This window comes from Bos grunniens, chromosome 21, assembly GCF_055505025.1.
Source record: "Bos grunniens cultivar Pamir isolate PY7600 chromosome 21, Bosgru_T2T1.0, whole genome shotgun sequence".
Classification (NCBI taxonomy): Eukaryota; Metazoa; Chordata; class Mammalia; order Artiodactyla; family Bovidae; genus Bos; species Bos grunniens.
In genome coordinates, this window is record NC_141185.1 from 12,363,270 (window position 1) to 12,386,335 (window position 23,066).

The 23,066-nt window shown below is 39.0% G+C and overlaps 1 protein-coding gene across 7 annotated transcripts in view; it reads right to left on the reverse strand.

Annotated features, from left to right (window-relative positions):
• Positions 1 to 23,066, reverse strand: part of UNC79 (unc-79 subunit of NALCN channel complex) — a 277,121-nt gene that overhangs the window by 143,960 nt on the left and 110,095 nt on the right. For 6 of the 7 annotated variants that reach the window (XM_086363153.1, XM_086363156.1, XM_086363150.1 and 3 more), the window contains exons 8-14: positions 22,663 to 22,727; positions 17,511 to 17,599; positions 16,851 to 16,891; positions 14,239 to 14,267; positions 7,585 to 7,814; positions 5,580 to 5,751; positions 3,721 to 3,951 (exon numbers count right to left, since the gene is read on the reverse strand). In XM_086363153.1, coding sequence (XP_086219279.1) covers positions 3,721 to 3,951; positions 5,580 to 5,751; positions 7,585 to 7,814; positions 14,239 to 14,267; positions 16,851 to 16,891; positions 17,511 to 17,599; positions 22,663 to 22,727 — 857 coding nt within the window. The remainder of the gene's footprint in view (positions 1 to 3,720; positions 3,952 to 5,579; positions 5,752 to 7,584; positions 7,815 to 14,238; positions 14,268 to 16,850; positions 16,892 to 17,510; positions 17,600 to 22,662; positions 22,728 to 23,066) is intronic. The other variant, XM_086363154.1, reaches the window with a different exon arrangement.

The window sequence follows — 23,066 nt, forward strand, 5'->3', positions numbered from 1 at the left end:
ATCCTCTGTCGTCCCCTTCTCCCCCTACCTTCAATCTTTCCCAGTATTGGTGTATTTTCCAATGAGTCAGTTCCTCACATTCAGGTGGCCAAAGTGCAGCTTCAGCTTCAGCATCAGTCCTTCCAGTGAATATTCAGGACTGATTTCCTTTATGATTGACTGGTTTGATCTCCTTGCAGTCCAATGGACTCTCGAGAGTCTTCTCCAACACCACAGTTGAAAAGCATCAGTTCTTTGGCACTCAGCTTTCCTTACACTTCAACTCTCACATCCATACACGACCACTGGAAAAACCATAGCTGTGACTAGATGGACCTTTGTTGGCAAAGTAGTGTCTCTGCTTTTTAATATGCTGTCTAGGTTTGTCATAGCTTTTATTCCAAGGAGCAAGTGTCTTTTAATGTCATGGCTGCACTACCATCTGCAGTGATTTTGGAGCCCAAGAAAATAAAGTCTGTTACCATTTCCATTGTTTCCCAATCTATTTGCCATGAAGTGATGGGGCCAGATGCCACAATCTTAGTTTATTGAATGTTGATTTTTAAGCCAGCTTTTTCACTTCCCTCTTTCACTTTCATCGAGAGGCTCTTCAGTCGTCTTTGCTTTCTACCATAAGGGTGGTGTCATTTGCATATCTGATATTATTGATATTTCTCCTGGCAATCTTGATTCCAGCTTGTGCTTCATCCAGTCTAGCATTTCACATGATGTACTCTGCATATAAGTTAAATAAACAGGGTGACAACACACAGCTTTGACTTACTCCTTTCCCAATTTGGAACCAGTCTGTTGTTCCACGTCTAGTTCTAACTGTTGCTTTTTGACCAGCATACAGATTTCTCAGGAGGCAGGTAAGGTGGTCTGGTATTCCCATCTCTTTAAGAATTTTCCATAGTTTGTTGTGATCCACATAGTCAAAGGCTTTGGCATAGTCAATGAAGAAGTAGATGTTTTTCTGGAACTCTCTTGCTTTTTGTATGATCCAGTGGATGTTGGCAATTTGATCTCTGGTTCCTCTGCCTTTTCTAAATCCAGTTTGAACGTCTGGAAATTCTTGTTAACGTGTCTCTTGACAATTACATGCAGGCTCCCAACTGCTGGAGCCAAGTTGGAAGAGGAAAAGTTTTCCTCCCAATATAATCATTTCCTCTTATTTTTCAGAATTCGTGGGGTTCCAGGCAAGAATACTGGAGTGGGTTGCCATTTCCTTCTTCAGGCGATTTTCCTGACCCAGGGATCAAACCCGTGTCTGCTGCACTGGCAGGCATTCTTTACCACTAGCGCTGCTTGGGAAGCTCTTTTCAGAATCATATCACACTAATTCTTTACTATTCCAAAAGAAACAATAATTGAAAACATATCAACACAGTCAAAGAATGCCAGGAAATGGGGAATTTCCATTATGCAAAAATCTGATTTTATATATAAGTCAGTAGGTGGCACCAAAGAAGAAAGAAGTGTATCTTGATAAATGCACAGAATGCTCTGACTTCTGGAAATCTAATAAAACCTACTCTCTAGAAGGTATGTGTTATGTTTTCTTCTTAAAATTCTTATTTAAACTGAAAACTGCCTCAAAATTTCATTGAAAGCAAACCCAAAAGTCACAAATAAAAATAAAACTTAGAAAATACCTTGAAATAAATTTCATGTATTACTGGCAGAAACTGATTCTAGATATCCATCTTGCTGGGTTAGACATGAATGATAGTACGAAGTCTTAGCAGCTGTGCATCTGAAACCTGTGATCCAATAAGGCAGAAGCAAGAGATCAAGCAAAGAGAAATTTGTCCTAGAGCCAGAAGAAAAGGAGCATTTGGGAAGTTCCTTTCTGGCTCAGCTGGTAAAGAATCTGCCGGCAATGCAGGAGACCTGGGTTCGATCCCTGGGTTGGAAAGATCCCCTGGAGAAGGGTCTGGAAAATTCCATGGACTGTATAGTCCATGAGATTGCAAACAGTTGGACATGATTGAGCAAGTTTCACTTTCACCTTAAGTCCTTTGGGCATTCCACATGAGAGGGCAGGGACCATTCATCCCTAGATATATATGTGAAACCACAGAAACTGCTCCTAGTCAAATGTTAGCCTTTCCCCAAACCAGAAAAAGGCTGAGCTCTAACAACCTCATGGAAAAGCTTTTTTTATTTCTTGTTTCTTAGTTAAAATATTCAGCAATGTCAGGAAAGAATAGTCCCTTAAATTTTTTAAAGATATGTCACATATTCATCTTGCCATTCTTCCCCATCTCAAACTAACATCAAAACAGCATATCAGCTAAAATGTAGTAACTAAACTCATTTAGCTCTATTGACTAAATTAAAGAGAGGTATTCCTCTTCTACAGACACTGATAACACTAGTATGTAAGGTGGTGTCAGCAGACAGGGTAGGGCTCCAGAGAAAGAAGCAGGCATGGTTTTCCTGACAGAAGAGAAGCCACTTTCACCTAAGCCATTTTGTGATCTAAGCATGTTCACAATGCTTGCCCTTGAACAGGTCTCAGTAATCAACAATTTTAAGGACAGTAATAAAGGAAGATCAGTCAAGAAACAATAGTCTAGCAATAAAAGAGTCCTAGTTCCTCCTCAGGGAATCTACCTCACACTTTTGAGTTCTGCAGGAAGCAGGGCCCCCACCCAGGTGGAGGATGGTGACGACATGCCGAGACCCCCGACTGGTCAGAAGGAAAGATGGTGTTGACTTTTTCTGACCCTCTTGACTTTAATCAACTAAAGCTTGGACTCTGTCCATCTTTGCCCCAGTTCTATGCTGAATTCTCCTCTGCTCAAGCCCCTTCATGAATATGCATGTATCCTTAGCCTAAAAGGTCTCCAATTTTGCTGTTGAGAGACACTGCCTTGGAAAGATGCCTGGTGTTCTCCTTACTTGCTGCAAGTATTAAGAAGTCCTTCCTTCTCCTGATCTTTGCCTTGTTGTATCTTTCAGCTCAACACCCACTGAGAAGTAAACCCAGGTTTTCAGTAACAATAGTGCTTCTCCCCAAGTCCTCCTCTCCAACAAGGTCCAAGCTGTAGGTCTTGATAAAAAAGATGAGTATTTTATAGCAGGGCAAGAAAATTTTAAACATAAAAATTCTTCTCTGCCCATTTAGGCCTCCTCCTTCCCCTTTAGTACATGTTATGCAATTGCATTAACCAGACTTTCTTAGGAGATAACGTTCCTTCTTAATCGCATCAAGCGTCATAACTGCTTGGGAAATAACTTTCCTTCTTATCTTGTGAGAGGCCATGATGACCCGTGACCCACTCAGTTCAGTTCAGTTCAGTCGCTCAGTCGTGTCTGACTCTTTGCAACCCCATCAACAGCAGCATTACTCACTTAGTATGTGTAGATCTGGATTGTGTTAACTGTCAATAATATATCACTTGACATAAAACCCTTTGTCTCAAAATTTTACATATCTGTGCTTTGGCTTCCAAAGGGCAGAACAATCCTCAGAGCTTTCTGAAAGACTATCTCTTGGGTTATAATCCTCAGGTTGGCTCAAATAATATTTCCCCTTTTTTTTTTTATAAACTTTTCATTTTTTTATTGGGGTATAGCTAATTAACAATGTTGTTAATTTAGTTAGTTAGATAGTTTCAGGTGACCAGCAAAGGGACTTATTCATACATAGACACGTATCCATTCTCCCCTCCATTTCTTTCCTAGATCAATTATTGATTAATTTTTTTTTTTTAATTGACAGCCTCCACTTACCCGGGCAAATTCCATTGGTTTGGGAAGAAGGCACATGACCATGACATCAAAGCGAACATCACATACTGTCTTCAACCACTTGGTGACAAACTGAGGCTTCAGCTTTTCAACCAAACTTCCAACTTCATCATCCATCATATAGGCTGTGGAGTGGAACCACTGGAACACCATGGCCACGAGCCTGGCCAAGCTTTCCGTAGGCGTGTTCTCACTGGGCGTGCAGAGGCTCACCTGGAAATAGATTAGATTCTCCTTCAGCCTCAGTACATAATATGTTTGTTTAAAGACAAAAAAAAAAAAAGAGATGTCCCGGATAATCCATTTGAAATAGACAGTCCTATATAAATGATGGAGGACCACTTATCCTGGAAACTGTGTTCTTCTCTACAGAGAGACGAACTGCAACAACTTCCCCTCAAGACTGCACCTCCCAATAAGCTTTTTCACCTAAAAGAAATCAATTACATATTCTGTACCAGGTAAATACTTTTTTTTTTAATTTTATTTTATTTTTAAACTTTACATAATTGTATTAGTTTTGCCAAATATCAAAATGAATCCGCCACAGGTATACATGTGTTCCCCATCCTGAAGTTAAGTCTACAAAGTGAAATTTCATAAATCTTCAGTGCAAAAATAATCTCTATATATTTCAGTTCTAAAATGATCAGATTCACTAAAAATTTTCTAGCAGTAATAATTCTGAAACCTTAGAGCACCACCCCTCAGTTCACCACATTATAGACTTTTCAAAACTGTTCACCATTTATTCATTAATCTTTTATTAAGCACTGAAATAGGATTCAGGAATATAAAAAATAAATAACACATTATCTTTGCCTCAATGAGTTCATAATAGTAGTCAGTTTGTCATTAGATAATAAGTTCTAGGAGTGAGACATGCAAAATCAATAATTAAACTCAAATTTGATAAAGCAAAACAAAGCAAAAAAATATATGAAAGCATAAAAGAGATGTATCACTAAGGAGATTTAATCTATTTCTCCAATGGGCAAAAACAAAAGTCTGCTTCTCTGCAGAACTGTCAACTTCAGCATTCTTGGAACTTTGCATCTATATGTTTGATCTTTCTTGAGTGAATACTTCAGCTGACTCAGTCAATAGAAGTCAAACTCCCTGCACTGGTTTGGCAATAATTTTTCTGGCTGTGTTACAGACTTGCCATAAATAAACAAAAAGATCCACAGTAACTGAACTTGCAAACAAAATATTACATCAGTGGGAGGTGAATGATCTATAAATTATATTGAATCCAATATTTCACAATATACTCTAGCAACTTACCCACTTGTTTCTTGTCAAAATGTGCATTTCCAACAGTTTAGAATCTGGCACAAAAGGTTCTGACACCTGGCTATTTATTAGAATCAACAAGGGATCTTTTTAAAAAGTTCCCAAGATTCTGGGATGGAATCTGGGCAATGACATTTTTTGAAAGCCTTCATGGGTAAATCCAATGTGCAGTCACTGTCCTAGAGTATAGACTTCCTATGCTAAGGTTGGCTTCTCAGAGGGTGCAGTGGTAAAGAATCTGCCTGCCAGTGCAGGAGACGCGAGAGACATGGGGTTCGATCCCTGACTCGGGAAGATTCCCTGGAGGAGGAAACAGTAATCCACTCCAGTATTCTTGCCAGGAAAATTCTACAGATAGAAGAAAGTGGTGGGCTACAGTCCCTGGGGGTCATGACTGAGCACACACACTGGTGGTGGTGAATGCAAAGGTTAATTTTTCACCGTTTACTATTTACTTCCCCTAAAAAGAACAGAAGAAACTCATCACCAGGGCAATGTTGGAATAAAACATAAGATGTTAGAGATTAATTAACTTCTTTTCTTACTAAGAACCATATTCCAAATTGACTGAGTAGCCGCTGGTCGTGCTTATCATCATCCTTATTGTCAAAGTCAGCATTATCCAGGGAATGATGCGAAGAGGAGAGGCCCAGCTGCCGCCGGCGATTCAGCTCATGTTCCCGCTGCTCAGCATGGAACTCGGCTTCTTTCAACAAGCTGCGGAAGAGGAGAAATTTCAGGTAAGACTACCCAAAAGCACACTCAAGATAATGACCCTATTCAGAGCAGTTACTTCACAAGTTTTCAAGCATCACTCATTTCTCCTTTAAATTGGAAGGACCTCATGTCCTTGTTATTTTCTACTCCATCCCCATCTCAGAGATCTATAAACTGAGGCACAAAGAGACTACTTCCTCCAATCAGTAAGAATCAACCAGAACTGATGCCTTCTGCTTTAAGTTCAACAATCATCCCACTAGAAGCCAATGCTTCTCCTATATCTAATATGAAGCTATGAAAGAAAAAAGTGAAAGCGAAAGTCACTCCATCATGCCAGATTCTTGGCAACCCGATGGACTATACAGTCCACAGAATTCTCCAGGCCAGAATATTGGAGTGAGTGGCCTTTTCCTTCTCCAGGGGATCTTCCCAACCCAGGGATTGAACCCAGGTCTCCTGCGTTTCAGGTGGATTCTTGACCAGCTAAGCCACAAGGGAAGTCCCATATGAAGCTACGTGGACATCAAATGCATGATCAAGGACAGTTTGAGGAACTGATACTCAAATGGAAAAACATTTAATAGAATTCAAAGACCTGACAGTGAACAAAAAAGATTCCTTTTTCAATTTTCTAAGAAGATGACAATTAAAAAAAATAATACACAATGTTGGCAAGGGTGTAGCAAAAACTATCATGATGTATGAAATTCACATACACTCTTTGAAAATCAGATTGGTAATGTATCAAGTGTCCTTAAAATATTCATACCCTTTGATCCAGTCAGCCACATCTGGTCATGTACCCTAAATAAATAAAAAATACAGGACTGGCACTATACACAAAAATAACAGTAAAAATACTGGAAGAAATTGAAGTGTCTAATGGTGGAGGAAAACAATCTAGTGTACCCACTAAAAATGATAAATGTGGAAACTACACAACGTGGAGAGGAGCTAATGGTATAATGTTATATCAAAAAGAATGTGGATACACTGTGATTGCAATTATATAAGTAAAATAAGCATTTGAATAAAACTAGACCATATGCAAAAAAAAAAAAAAACTGATGGTGATGACAGGAGTATGGTTGTTTTTTTCTCTTTCCAAACTTTCTGCATTGTTTTATTTAGCAAACATTTATTGCACTTCCACATGTGTTGGCCACTGGGATAAGAGAAACAGAAGACTTAGTCCTTATCTTTAAAACATACATTCTAATATTGTTTCTTTATCTTTAAAAATCTTGTCTCAGTGAATAGTATGCAAAAAGAGAACAAGTCTAGAGTTATCGCTTGTAAAGCTCGCTTTTTTTCATGTGATAGAAAAAGCCAGCTGCCTGCAGGATCTGGTCCATCTGACTCCACAGCCTTCTGGTTTACTCCAATACCGAATTATCTAGAGTTCTCCCATCCTTCGCTGCTGCAGTCAAGTCTGGGACACCTCTCTCCCACCCCTTCCCTCTGACGGGCGCCTCCTCTCCATTCCCTGAGAGTCCCATCTCTGTGTTGTCACTGTGCTCACCACTTTGGCTGGCAAATTCGTGCTTCTATTTTTACAGACCCCCCCCGCCATGGGTAACTTGAAGGCAGAGACCATATTTCACTTTCTTCTGTCTTCCTGTGCCTACCACATGCCTGGCACATAACTGCCATTCCATAAAAATATTTGTTGAATGAGTGAATTAAAACATCATCACTGCAGCATTGTAGAAAGTGAGCTGTCTGGCTGAGGGCTCTTGGAGTTGAATTAAATGTACACATCTCAATGGGGAAAGGGTGGCTCAGAGAGAAGGCAGAGTTTTCAGGGAAAGCTACTAACAACCCTGTTACCTAATCACAGCCTCCACGGCACAGACAAGCTCCTCAGCGCCACATTCCCGGGTGTTGATGGGTGGAGGGGAGGTTTGATAGAGGTGGGTCTCTGAGGCGGCCCCCACTTCGTTACTGTGGTGATTTGAGTGGCATCTTTTGCAGTACCGAACAGGCCTGTTTCCGTGACGACCACAGCATCCTGCTGAAAAGCACGTGACCACAGCTCTTCTAACATGGGAACTGCAGTTCTAGGAGAAGAGTGAAATCAATTAAAATTCACCACTGAGGTAAACTGGGCTAACCATTGGAACGAACAGAAATTTCTAGGGCCACTAGAAGAGGCAGGACTTTCCTGAAGCGTCACTAGTTTCCAAAACGCAGCTCATCTCTAGCCAATTAGATTTCAGTCATAGTTAAAAATTAAGGTGAGAAGTGGTTTCTGTTTGTTGAGTAGTAGAAACTCTCTAAATATGAATGAAACTGTGTTAAAAAGTCCTCTATAAAGTGACCTCAGCTATCTGGCATGGGGTGTGGGGGGCTTCCTAGATTATTTCAAGTTAGTGTTTCAACAGTTTTCAGCAGAAATATGAAAAAAAAAATGAAAACTGTGGTCCAGAGAAAGCCTAGCACAGCACATCAGGGTAGGAAACAAACAATTTTAAACCCTAAAATAAACTTTCAAAATTATTTTATCCATCTCCTAAAGACCACATTTCTATTGCAGCTCATCTGTCCTTGATGCATTCAAGGACAGGTAGGGAGCTGTGCTGTGCTCAGCTGATGGCCCAGAAGCTGGCCTGCCCATCCCCACCAGCGTTCTTTCTATCAAGACATAAAGAATGTGTCAGTTGATAACACGGGGACATCAAAGCACAGTGATAACCATTCATAGATGCAGCTGTTGAACATCAGCTACAGAAAAAGAATCAACAGATGAAGTGTGAAAAATGGTGCTGTGAAAAAGAGAGATCCAGAGTTCAGGGGAGTTTATTATCAGAGCTGCCCTGACACGAAGCAGAGGGGCAAGGCAGCGCCCACGCCCACATCAAGCAACTTGAGGAGCAGTCAGGAAATATCCCTGACCTCTCCATAAAAGTGTGCCCAAGCCTGTTAGAGATGCCACCACCACATACTCAATAGCTTGTGTCAGAAAGCATTTCACCCTTTTGATAGAGCTTATTAAGATGGCAAACACTGAAAAAGAATATGATTATATGTATATGCATAACTGAATCACTTGGGTGTCCACATGAAACTAACAGAACATTGTAAATCAACTATTATCCAATAACATTATTTTTAAAATATGGAACCAGAGAAATAATACCCTAAGCCATGATGAACTCAGGGCTTGGAGAAGATTGGAGAACCTTCCATGACAGATATCTTGGGGAAACAGAAGAAAGAAGAAAGCAAGCACAAAACCTACATCCAGACATTGACCGTGTGTTGAACTGCTTATCGGAAAAATCATTTCAAAGTAAGGCTTGTTCCACTTCGATTTTAGCACAAGGCTTTGGATACAAGTGCTGGGAAATCTCATTTTCTGAACAGGACTCGGGTCAATAAATCATAAAAACAAGTTTAAATTTTTATGATCTTTTTTCCCTTTTATTAATGTTTTTTAAATTATTTGTTAAAATACAATGTCTTTCTTCTGCACCGAGACCTATGTCTTCTTCAATATCCAAGTCAGTCCTGACTTCTCCAAGTGAGGTATATTTCTTGCTTTGTGCTCTTTCTTTCTCTTTCACATACTAAGTTTCATTCTGGAAGCACATGAATCCTTACCAGTTTGGGACTTCTCCAAACCAAACCAAACCACATCACTAGCAACATGGTTGATGTCAGAGCACACTGTTAGTGCTTATTTCTTCCTTTTGACTGTAATTAGTCTTTGTTCCTCTGGGATTCCCACTGTTACATAAACAATGGAATGTGGATATGGGCTTAGTGTGGAGAAAGAAACGGCAACCCACTCCAGTATTCTTGCCTGGAAAATCCCATGAACACAAGAGCCTGGAGGGCTACAGTCCTTGGGGTCACAAAGAATCAGACATGACTGAGCAACTAACAGACAGAACAGATGGGTTTAGTGGGTAGTTATTAGCTATAATAAAGTCCTGATGTTTAAGGCCTACAATCTCCTATCCTATTTCCTGGTCACAAATTATTTACATTCTTTCCACATGCAAATTCCTGGCTGGAGGTTCAAGGTGGTCTCATTAAATGAAGTCCAGTGGTGGTTGAGGCTCTTTGGATTTGGTTCCTCAGATAGGCTTCCATGTGCCTTGAACCCAAATGAGCTGTGCCAGCTTGAACTGAGAAAACACGGCTGAGTAATACTCATATGACTCCCAAGACAATTTCTAAAAAGACATGCTGCCTCTAAAAAGACATCTTGCAGTCTGAGAAAGTTCTCTCTTCAGAAGCTTCCTCATCAGGATACTCTTCTCAGGATTCTGTCATGGCCCAGGCATATGGAGAGGCAGTAAGTCTCTACTCAACAGGGCTGGCTAAGCCCAGCCTTCAAGTCACCCCATCCCAGAGCCCTAACATATGATCTAGATGCCACTAGATAATTTCAGCCCCTAGCTATTCAAGTCTCCCCAGCGCGTGCATGCATGCTCAGTCACTAAGTCGTGTCTCACTCTTTGTGACTCCATGGACTCTAGTCCACCAGGCTCCTCTGTCCATGGGAATTCCCCAGGCAAAAATACTGGAGTGGGTTGCCATTTCCTCCTCCAGGAGACCTTCCAAACCACGTCTCCCGCATTGGCAGGTGGATTTTTTACCAATGAGCCACCTGGGAGGCTGTTAGTTTTCCCAGATGAGGCCCCAAATATCATCAAGCAGAGATAGGCTGTGGACTGTGCCCTGCCCAAATCCCTGACCCTCAGAATCTAAAAGCATAATTAAACAGTTGTTGCTTCATGCTGCTACATTTTGAGTGATTCCTTAGGTAGTATCTGGATATACTGCATACATTAGTATCTGGAATATAAACTGAAAGTCAGCCTAACATGCTTTAATACCACGTGCCATCAATTCTAAATAATATCAGTGATAAAATACTTTGCCCCTAAATAACCTTTGGTTGGTCAAAGTTCTAAACAATTGCTATGGTTCCTACTAAGTTTTTTCAATTTTTTTTTTTAGTTGAAGTGAGAGTTGGACAATAAAGAAGGCCGAACACCAAAGAATGGATGCTTTTGAGCTGTGGTGTTGGAGAAGACTCTTGAGAGTCCCTTGGACTGCAAGGAGATCCAACCAGTCAATCCTAAAGGAAACAAATCTTGAATATTCATTAGAAGGACTAATGCTGAAGCTGAAGCTCCAATACTTCGGCCACCTGATGCAAAGAGTCGACTCACTGGAAAAGACCCTGATGCTGGGAAAGACAGAAGGCAAGAGGAGAAGGGGATGACAAAGAATGAGATGGTTGAATGGCATCACTGAGTTTGAGCAAGCTCCAGGAAATGGTGAAGGACAGGGAAGCCTGGCATGCTGCAGTCCATGGGGTCGCAAAGAGTCGGACACAACTGAACGACTGAACAATAATAGTCGATTTACAACGTTGTGTTAATTTCTCTACAGCACCTACTAAGTTTAAATAAGGCTTTGCAGGTGGCTCAGAATCTGCCTGCAATGTGGGAAACCCGGGATAATAGATTTCCAAGCCACAGACAGTCCTCAACCCTGTGAACTCAGCTACATGCATTCATTTCAAAAGTAAACCAGAGAGATTTCTCTTGAGTTCAGATTCAGCTGGGTATGTTTTCATATGTTCACTCAAACCACGCTGTTTCACTGCTTGGAATTTTTTTTCATAAATTTATTTATTTATTGGCTACACTGGGTCTTCGTTGCTTTGTGCAGGCTTTCTCTAGTTGCAGTGTGTGGGCTTCTCATTGTAGGGGCTTCTCCTGTTGAGAAGCTTCAGTACTTGCAGCATGTGGGCTCAGTAATTATGGTACACGGACTTAGTTGCCCATGGCATGTGGAATCTTCCCAGACCAGGGATCAAACCCATGTCCCCTGAATTGGCAGGTGCATTCTTATCCACTGCACCACCAGAGAAATCCTCACTGCTTAGAATTTTAAACATAAATAAATAATTCCAAGTGGTATCATCGAATAACAAAAACAAAATTAAGAAAAGTCTGTCTCTTGATGCTTATTTGACATAATCTTTTTTTTTACTGTAATATAGTTGATTTACAATGTATTTGATACAATCTTGCCATTTATTTCAAACCTACAGTTCAAATGTAGAAATATCTAGTACTGAAAGAGGTAAAGACACAAGCTTTGCCCAAAGCAAGCTTGAAACATTCGGATCTATTATGAACCAAATAAAAGTTCTCAAAATGAACTTTCATATAAAATACATTTATTAAAGAATAAGTAATAAAATGTGCTAATTTTAAGCTTTTACCAAAAATAATTTTGTCACATAAATGAGGAGAGTGTTAAAAAATGATCCATTGTGGGTGTCAAATATGTTAGGTATACCACCAGAGCAAGGATATGTCAATTTAGGAAATAAAACTGTTTCTCATCCTAGTCTCTCCAGCTTGTAAAAGATCCTCAAAGTAGTAAATAGCCTCAAGATAAAAATGAAATCAAAAGTATGGTGAATGACTATGATCCTTTGTTAAGACTTCCGAAAGATATAAGGTGATGCCCAGTTGAGCGTCTCTGCTAGAACATAGCTTCTAATAATGTTAAGGCAGACTGAAATGCCCACAATATAAAAGGAACTGTCTCAAAAAGAATTACAGATGTGGCTTTGAGGGCACTGAACTCCAATGAGATTCACTGAAAATCCGCAAACTTTGAAAGAAAGGCAAACGAGTAAAAGCACCACCCGCAGACTAAAAGGGACACAGTGTGACACAAGAAGAGGTCTACAGACCCCATTTCTGCACGCAGGAGGCAGGCTGGGAGAGTCACTCAGCAACATGGGCTATTTCTTATTGAAAAGTAAACATGTCTTAGAGAGTGGAGGCAAGATCCCAGGACAAAAATGAATTAGGAAACTACTCCCAGGAAGCAAAATCAGACCCTAATCAAGGCACATTTGCTATCCCTGGAGACAGAAGAACTGCTGACATGTTCATGGCTGGAGTTGCTATAGACTAGTGACAGCTATCTGCTTGCTCTTGCTCTTTTTGAACAGAGGTCTATTGCTGTCATCCTATCCCTGTCTCACCATTTTGTGTTGGGTATGTAGAGGGCACATAACTTGCTTTTTAATTCACCAGTCTCTGGTTCAAGAAAATTTGTACCTGAAGGGTTTCATCAGTGAGCAGACCAGATGCAGATCACAGGACGTTAAGCCTGAAGCCATAAGTGGGTTAGACTTCTGCAGGTCTCGTAAGGTGGTGAGAATATTTGTCATATAGAAAGAATGTAAGTAATTATGTGCAGAAGGTGAATTGTGGTAGATTAAATATGGTCACAAAATTCTTGCTGCTCCTTCTCTAAAAGAGGAGGAGTCTATTTGCCTACTTGTTTAAACTGGGCTGTGCTCTGGACTTGCGTTGATCAATGGAATGCAGCAGAGGTGATGCTGTGCTACCACTGAGCTTCAGTCTCAAAAGTCCTTGCAGCCTCCTCTCTTTTGCAGAACACTCATACCTTGAGAACAAATCCAGCCTAGCCTCCTGGAAGATGAGACACCTAATGGAAAGAGAGAGGGCCAGACACCCCAGTCATCCCAACCATTCCAGCCATCCCAGTTGAGGCTCTAGACATGTGAGTAAAGTCATCTGGGACCAGCCAATTGCCAGCAAACCCACTAACTGACTGCAAATACCTGAGTGAACCTAGAGGAGTTTATGAAGAGAACTATCTAGGTGAGCATAGGCAGGGCTGCTGATCCACAAAATTGTGATCAAACAAATGTTTGCTGTTATAAGTTAATACACTTTAGGATAGTTTATTACATGGCAATAGAAAACTGAAACAGCCCTCCAAAGGTATCCACTCATAATCAACTCCTAAAACGTTTAAATGACATGTACATGGTCTCATAGCTAGATGGGAAGACAGCTGACCAGAATCCAAGTATCTCAATCAACCAGTCCAGAGTTCTTTGTATGACATCATACTACCTTCTCTTGTAGTTCTCAAACAACTAGAACAAGAAAAGAAGATGGAAATAGTTCAGGGAAAGTGTCACGAACAGTGGCTATTTGAAGGAAGAATCTTTAAGTAGAGATACCATTCACCTCACATATAAATATGTATTTTCCATATATATTTGGTCTGGTTATGTTTTTGACACACAAGTGTTGGATCACTTGCACTCCACTTGCAAACAATAAAGATTTTTTAGCAAACAAGATCATCATTTACCAAAATTAAGTTGCATTGTCACTCACTTTTGTATTCAGGTTTCTACCCCAGAGTTACACATATGCTTTTATTTCATATTATTTTTCAGAAACACTGTGCATATGATGGGTAAGCAAAAGCAGAAATGGAAATAGAGGCCATCGAGACATAGCAATCTTGCATGCTGAATAATTTCCTTTCCCCCTTCACAAATACAGTGACATGTACATACTGGGAAACCATGGTGCAGAAATGAGACAGATGTCAATGAATGAATTTACATACAAACACAGCAAATCATGCCGCACCACACAGATGGTTTGCTCTTACCTTCTTCTGACATATAGCAGATATTTCAGCTGTAAGGGGAAGGTACACAAAATATCAACAAAAAACGAGAGCCCATTTTAAATAAGGGCAGCCACGAAGAGGAGTAAAAACAAGCTTAGTAACACAACCTCTAGATTTGGCCAAAACATCTTTCTCCTTTGTCTCATGAATTGTCATCTACTCATTCTTAATGAGATTTAAAATGCTTGTGTGCCGCAAATACTTTACCTATTCCTAGAAATAATTCAACCTTCTCAGATATGACTTAGAATTCAGATCAAATAATTTTAATCTCACCCAGTCATTTGACAGAGAACAAAATTGAGGGTTAGAGGAGTTCTTCAGGATCATACAAGCTATCAATGGTAGAGACCAATCAATCCAGAAATGTCTCTGGATTCCCTGTCTACTGCTGTTCCATTATGCTATGACACTGAGTTGATGTGATATACTTAGAGTTTCGCCATGGAGATGATTTGCTATATCAGAACTATAGAAAAAAACTTAATAACTTAAATGAATTAGACTCAAACTCTCAACTAACATCAGTCCTTAACTAGTGCAAAACCAGCTGCAGGCTTATTAAGAGAAAATATCTTTCAAACCCATGGATAGGTCAGTTGGAGTAAGGCTGTCAAACTACCTTAGTACTTCAGGATTAAGTTTAATAAATGGATAAAACTCTTTGTGGTAGGCATACCAATTATCTCCAAGAAAATTAGTGGTTGATAAAACTTGAAAATAATTTTTCTAAGAATCTGTTAACATTTCCCCTGAAATAGTAAGTGCTCAAAAATAAATTAAACTGTTGTTAATAGTCTATATCACAACTTACTAACAAAATCGAAAGTAAATGTCTCCCAAACTCCATCTGGAAATTATGAATTAGTGAATGTCAAATCAATGAGATTAACAACTCAGTTTTTAAAACAGATTTTGTTTAATTAATGGTTATTTAATAGTTTGATATCCTGGCATTTATCTTAAGCTGAGGTTAGTGGGTCATCTCTCTGGATAAGTAATAAAAAGTTATTATCAATTTTCTTCAACCCATGAATATCATCTGGAGATGACCAGAATTCAGCAACATATCTATACAGTAAGTCCCCTACATACAAGCACGTTTCAGTCTGAGAGTGCATTTGTAAGTCCAATTTGTTCATCACGTGTAACAAAGTTAGCCTAGGTACCCAACTAACACAATCAGCTACATAACCATTGCTTTCATGCTTGCTTCCAGACATTCTGGGCTTGAAATAAAGATACTGGACTACTGTACTCTATACAATACAGTACTATACAATGAAGTACACAAAAATACAATCACCTGTGGAGGATGCACGCACCCCAGACATTCCAGACATGTGAACCAACTTATGAGATCGAACATGCGAACACATGTTTGCATCTCTGAAAGTTCACAACTGGAAGGGTTGTATGTAGGGGACTTAACTGTATTTAAAATATAATTTAGAACCTGACTATGGGTTTTACCTCAGAGCACTGGAAGTTCACTTGCAAGGTAGCCTCATTTAAGAGGGGAAAAGTTATCTTTACCTATGTAAACCCAAATCTTTTTACAGATATTCTTATATAATTTTTTAAATATCTCTTTGAAGGATATAGAGCTGACATTATTGATCCATTTTACAAATGCAGAGCATTCATTAAATAATTTATTTCTTAAGGTTGAGATAATCTAATATTGAGTTAAACTATAAGGAAATGGTGTATAATTATCATCAAGCAAAGTACTTTAGTTTTTTAAAAAAAAACCCTGAATTTAGTTAACATAAGGTGTTTACACATAAATTCTTTCATGTAAGTTCTTCTATTATCTACCACTGAATTATAGATCAAGCTCCTCCTGTGTGCCTGATCTATACTCAGTATCAGATCAGATCAGATCAGTCACTCAGTCTACTCAGTATACCCCCCAGCTTTTTCCAGCTTTCATCTTTCCTCTGCTTTCCTGAGAGTTTTCTTCCTGGTCATTTCAGCCTGCAGTTAGGTGACTGGAATATCTGCCTCCCCATACATAGAGAAATGTTCTTTGACCTGCCAGCTTGCCAGCATAGCTTTCAGAACTCTAACAAACTGCAAGCATTACAATCTCATCTTTTCACTGAGATGGGCCAGGTGTATTTATTTATCCCCATTTTACTGAAGGAGAAACTGACACTCATGATCATTGAATGATTTTCCCTTAAAACACAGAGCTAGTAACAGTGGCAGAAGAAAGACCCATTATTCAATGCTCTCCTCACTGATGTTCTTTATTCTCCTTCTGGCCTGGCACAGCAAGCATATCCTTGGCAACACCTGTTACATACACAGAAAATCCCTTAAGACAGAATTCAGCTTTGGTCATACAGAATCCCAATTCCAACACCTACCCTTAATTTTGGTAGAAGTGATACTTCTTCCCTTAATATTCATGTATGGGTATATTACAACCAAGACATTGATACAAGGCTTCATATAAATGAATATTCATAGTAAATAATACTTTGGTTGCTGTCTTTGTAAAGTAAAAACAGTACAAAAGGAGACAAATCACCTGTACCATCTGTCACAATTTACTTATTATTCATCCTTCCTGAAAACCATACCTTGCGGCAGAAGAACATCAATCAGCCATTCACTGTGGTCCCTATAAAGAACAACAAAATCCATTTTTGAGCCTTTCTGCAATGTTACCCTTCCACATGAATGCTTATAAGCTGCACGCTATTGTTAAAACACTTCTAATAGAAAGGACATGTAATTAAGAGCACTATCTTAATAAACTTTTTAAATGTTTAATGCATTCCAGTTAAATTTTAAATTATAGGCATTTCATCATATTCAGTTATCTTTAAATGATATTCTCCAGATGCTAATTAAGTCAGCCAAAATACAGCATGATTTGTAGAAAGCTGAGTGTGATTCTGTGAAACTAACAAGCACAGAAAAAGCATATGAATTTTACGTCACGTTTGAAAACCACAGCTTTCTTTTCTTTTTCACTGTGGCCTTTTTAACAGGGTCATTTGAAAATTGGAGCTGTTTATTAAGTGGAATTGCTGTCTTTTGTCACATGCAGAGAAATACTGAAACATTTCAAAGCTGATGTCTTTTCAAATGAAGGTTTGCTATATATTAAATATCTGACAAGCTAACCTTTAAAAAACAAAGAGGCTAATGGGAAATGAGGGTAACATAATCAATATAAGACGAAGTGATTATTCTTCTCAGCGTCGCCCTATTAGATTGTCTTTTCTTGCACCTACCCTGCAATCCGCTGGCTGCATTCTTCACAGAGATACAACGGGGGTGGTTTATCACCCAAAGCTACAGACAAGGAGGGGTCTATACACATCTGAAACACAGGAAAAGACAGAATGAACTCTCTTGCCCTGTTTATCACGTCCCCTATATCAAGGACAAAAATGTTTCAGTAACAGATTTTCTAAAGCAAAGCAGAATAAACATTTTTTAGTAAAACCCATTCAACCTAAAACTGTTTTTCCAATACGGTGATTTAAATGTGACTAGTGTGGTTTTTCATTTCTCTTGTTATTTGCAATGCAAGTAACAAGTAGTGTCAAGAAATCCACCCTCATTCTATAAAGATAAAAATATCATCTCATTTGGTGGCTGTTCAAATTGCTTCTGTATTACTCACACAGTAATTCCTTCTTTAATGTGGTAAACACAGTAATCTGTCTTTGGGAAAAGGAAAATGCATTATTAAGATGTAAAAATCATAACTGTTAGCAAAATGCTGGCAGTAGAGAATTTCGCTTCTCAATAGACCTCATTCAGAAAATTGAGCATTAAATCTAACATTGAGTGATTCCCTTTTCTTACTCGGGAATCTAAAATCTAGATATCCAACTTTCACTTTCAGGTGTTGTTGTTTTTTTTTTTTTTTTGTCCACATATGATCTGTAGTTTGTTTAACTGTGCAGTATTCTGTTCAATTATTTACGGCTGTTTCCATTAGCCTAAGTACAAAGATGAAAAGTGTTAAAAGTGATCACTAGGATATTTCAAATACTTGGATGTTTTAAATCAAATGGACAAAATAGTCGATGACTAACTGGATTTTGTACTTTGCATCAGTCTAAATGTTTATGACTTTCCAAAGAAATTTTGAATTCTGTTCCTGCCCTTCAAGAAATAATCAATCCATGCTATAGCTAAGTATGTAGTTAACATGCCTAGGACACAAATTCTAAAAGTTCACTCTGCCTTTTCTTTAGTTTTTGTTGCTTTTTTTTTTTACCGATTTGAAGGGACAAGTGAACTGAACTTAGGGGTTTCAATGGTTGGGGAAGCAAGAGTTAGAATTTCTAAATTTAAATAATTATACCATGAAAATCTGTAAATTATATATTCCCTGGTGCTAAAGGCCCAGTGTGAAAATTTTCCTTAGTAAGATTCATGCTTCGTTTGAATAACCACTTTTTGGCAAGTCAAATCAGGGACTGGCAAACTTTCTGCAAATGGCCAAAGGGTAAATATTTCAGGTTTTGTGGGTCATATATTCTCTGTCACAACTACTCAACCCTGCTGTTGTAGCATAAAAGCAGCCAGAGACAATGAATAAGCAAATGAGCATAGCTGTGTTCCAATAAAACTTTATTTGCAAAAACAGGCCAAATTTGGCTGAGAGCCATAGCCATAGCCGTTGCTGACTCCTGTGTAAGGTAATTACCTGGGATCCAAATATTTCACAAGGTGATATTTCAAGTGGGACCAAGTAAAACCAAAAAGCAGAGTATGATATAATAGACTATATTTCCAACATACTTTCATTTTAGAATCTATCATAACTTTCGGCTCTTGTTCTTACTTTTTTGCAACCTATTGCAAAAAAAAATAGATAATATTTTTCTATTTGGCAAATTATTATGTAACCAAGCTTCCCTGGTTACAGGCTCAGCTGGTAAAGAATCCACCTGCAATGTGAGAAATCTGGGTTTGATCCCTGGGTTGAGAATATCCCCTGGAGAAGAGAAAGGAAGATCCCCACTCCAGTATTCTGGCCTGGAGAATTCCATGGACTGTATAGTCCATGGGGTCACAAAGAGTTGGACATGACTGAACAACTTTCACTGTTATGTAACCAAGCAGGACCTGATGGGGCCTTCCAGAGACAGACACCTCCCCCAAGCTTCTGCTGTAGCTCCTCTCTGAAGTTACCCAGATAACAGTATCTGATGAACACTTTATAGACACTAAAACCACCACCAAATGGAAGAAATTTATTTGATGATCATGAGTATGTAGCCCGAGACATACTGTGCCTAAGGACTGATAATGTTAACCCCTGTGACACCACTGTGTTGCCTCACCTTCAACCAGTCGGAGAATTTTGCCCGAGCTGACCACAGACCACAGACCAACCTGAGACCGCCTCCGGCTCCCTCACCTCGCTTGGCCTTTGAAAATGCTTTGCTGTTTCAGCACTACCTGTCCCAGACTATTTGTACAGCACATTACAATAAATGCTGCACTTGCCTTCACCACAACCCAGTATCAGTAGTTTTATCTTTACAGCATGCAGGTGGGGCAACCCAAGCTTAGTTAGGTAACAATTACTGCCTAGTGTCATGCCTCTCTGTTATAGAGATACGGGGTTTTTTGTGAAGATAAACCCGTTTTCCCTGAGGTTTTCCCATGCACCCTATATGAACCTGTTCTTCAGTATAGTTAATTTACTGTCATTTCTACTGTGTCATTGATACTTCTGTTAGGTAAAGATGTTTTTTCATTCCACTCCCCCCAAAAAACTCCTAGGATGTTATAACTATAAATAGTTAATAGTGATTAGCTAGTTGACCTCTGACATGTTAAATGAATTAACATGACCCATAACTAGATTTGTGGCTAGTACTGTCAATCCCATTCTACTCTGAACAGATCAGTTTACAACCATATTAACATGTTCATATCTGACTGATCTGTTACATTTTAAAATAGATATTTTCTGTCTATAAATATAATACATGCCCAAGGCAGAGGCTTCAGAAAATGGAGACAAGGAAGGAAGAAAATCTAAACAGCTCATTAATCCGCCATCTCAATGCAGTTGCTAGCAACATTTTAATGAGCATTATCAGTTGGTTTTGACTGTGAATGTGAATATAAAATCTTTATACCTAATTTTTAAGCTAAATAGGCATCATACTGTATAATTTCATAATTTCCTTATCATTTAACATTACTCTATAAGCATCTGAATTTGGGGTACCTTGATCTACTGTCCTATGCTCACATCTCCATGTATTTGGGGAGCGCTCATATCATAAAGAAAGAGCAACCCTGAGCCAGACCTGTGGTAAAACCAGCCCCAGCACAGGAAGTGTCAGTAAGAATATTACCTCTCTGGGAAGTGTAGAGCAAAAATGCAAAAGGAAGTTCTTTAGGAAAACGGGGGTTGAGAAAGTAAACTTCTGGGGATGAGAAAAACTTCTTAGAACTAGATAGAGGTGGTAGTTGCATAATATTGTGAATGTGATAAATGCCACTGAACTGTCCACTTTAAAACAGTTAGTATTATGCTATGTGGATTTTACCCCCATTTAGAAAATGACAGAAGGTAGAATGGTTTGGCTTATTTTGGAGGACTGGCTATAGGGAGCGGCCTGTGAGAAAAGTGAAGCTGGTCCAGAGGAGAGGACTGGACTGTTTGCCTAGAAGAGAGGGAGAATTTCTAATTCATGATGATTTCTGTGGGAAGGAAGCCAAAAACCATTTCTAATCAGAATGCAGCCTGACATAAAATCAAGTAAAAATAACTGGAAAATTAGACAGATTTTCTGTTGATGTCTGGGTAAATCAAAAGAGAGCATTGTGACTCAGGCAGAAAGAAGAAAAGACAGATATAGAAACCAGGGGAAGCGTGAAAGTTTCATTATTGTGAAGAATTAAGCTGAACTCTGTGAATAACATTCGAACTCACCTGGTTTAGCTCAAAATGTCCTCACACCAGAAAGTACCTGTGAACCGCAAACGTCTACGGACGTTCACGGAAGGGTGTACATAGTAGACTGGGAGAGGACTGTGCTGCCCTTGTTGGGTTACCCTCACCTGCTCTTTCTCAGCATGAAAGTGTTAGTTGCTCAGTCGTGTCCGACTCTTTGCAACCCCAGGGACTTTGGCCTGCCAGGTTCTCTGTCCATGGGATTCTCCAGGCAAGAATACTGGAGTGGGTTGCCATTCCCTTCTCCAGGGGATCTTCCCAACGCAGGACTCAAATCCGAGTCTCCTGCACTGCAGGCAGATTCTTTACCACACCAGGAAGCATAAATTCATCCAATTTGCTTTCATCAAAGGAAAAGATAAAGCATAATAACACAAAGATGTTCTTTGTTGGTAAAATATGTCTAGATGATAATGTGATGACTGGCACTCCTTCTCCACTTTTGGTATATGAAACATATTTTATTTCATTTATATTTCTGTGGTTCCATTTGTACTTTTTATATCTCATTTACCTTTTCTACTGTTTCTATAAAATGATAATATTATTTTTCTATCATTTGGTAATCTTCACAGTCTACCTATCTACCTGTCTATAGAACAAGGGGGGCAAACCCCAATGACAATAGGTTCTAAAAAGTAACTTGAACTTTAGTCACTTGGCCTAATTCCCACTTGTCGTAATAGAAAAATTAACCTTTGCAAATCCAGACATAGGTCTCTCTATCCAAGTGTTGTATCTGACAAATATACCATAAATAATTTTGTTAAGTGATGTGATCATTTTTCTCAATATTCAACTTCAAAGATTCAGGGTCATAACAGGACAGAACCAATTTGATGTGGTAGAAAAAGAATAAGGCTGAGAGTCAAGGTACCTGGTTCAGGCTGTGTGACCTTAGGAGAGTTACTTGACCTTTCTAAACCACTGTTCCCTTACTTCTACTGTAATTTTCTATGTGTTTGCTATCCAACAATCTCTCAGTCATTTCAACGAAAGTCGCATTTGTGAATTGAGCTCAGACTTCACAAATTTATCTATGTTTGTCCTATGACTTTGAATTCACATAATAATACACTAGGCCACTCATAATTTGTAGCAAACACATGAAAACAGGGCAAAGTACATCTCTTTGAGTCTATTAGCCCAAATAGAAACCAGTCAAGGACTATGTGTCTCACCAGGACTATTCTGGTAACTATGCCAGTTTCCGACGGCACTTGGCTATGAACTCAGAGACAAATTTGCAGACACCACTATCCATTGCTCTGTCTTGAACCAACCCACCAACATACAGTCAGATCAAAGCAGAGTACACTAATCTGAGACTACCACAGAGAACAGGCTTCTGCTTTACAGAGAAGGATGCAATCTCCCTTTCATCTAAGAATTTGCTCCTGATAATTTGACCACTGACAATACAATATTGCCCCAGTCTAATAAAACAGTACCTTCACAGCTGGTTTGTTAATTGCATTGTGGCATTCGATGTGCTGGCAGTGGATGGGGTTCCAAGCTGTAAGGCAAAGCATAACTGATGAGTATTTCTCACTGAAAGTGTTTGGGCCCTGTAAAAATGAGTTAAAAAATTTTTTTTCACTACTTTTCCTTTTCCTAAATAGAACCATCACCAGGTTTTCTAAAATAATTATTTTTTTTTAATCTATGAAGTATTTTCTAATTTAGTAAAAACATCACAGCTCCATCCATTTTCCCATGGGGAAGATAAGCTAGTGTAAGGTGGCATACCCAAAAACCATAATACTATTTCATGATGATATGCCTAGTAAATTTTTAGAAGTTTTTACATTTATGGCTTCACTTGATCCTCCAAACAACTCTGTGGGATAGATAA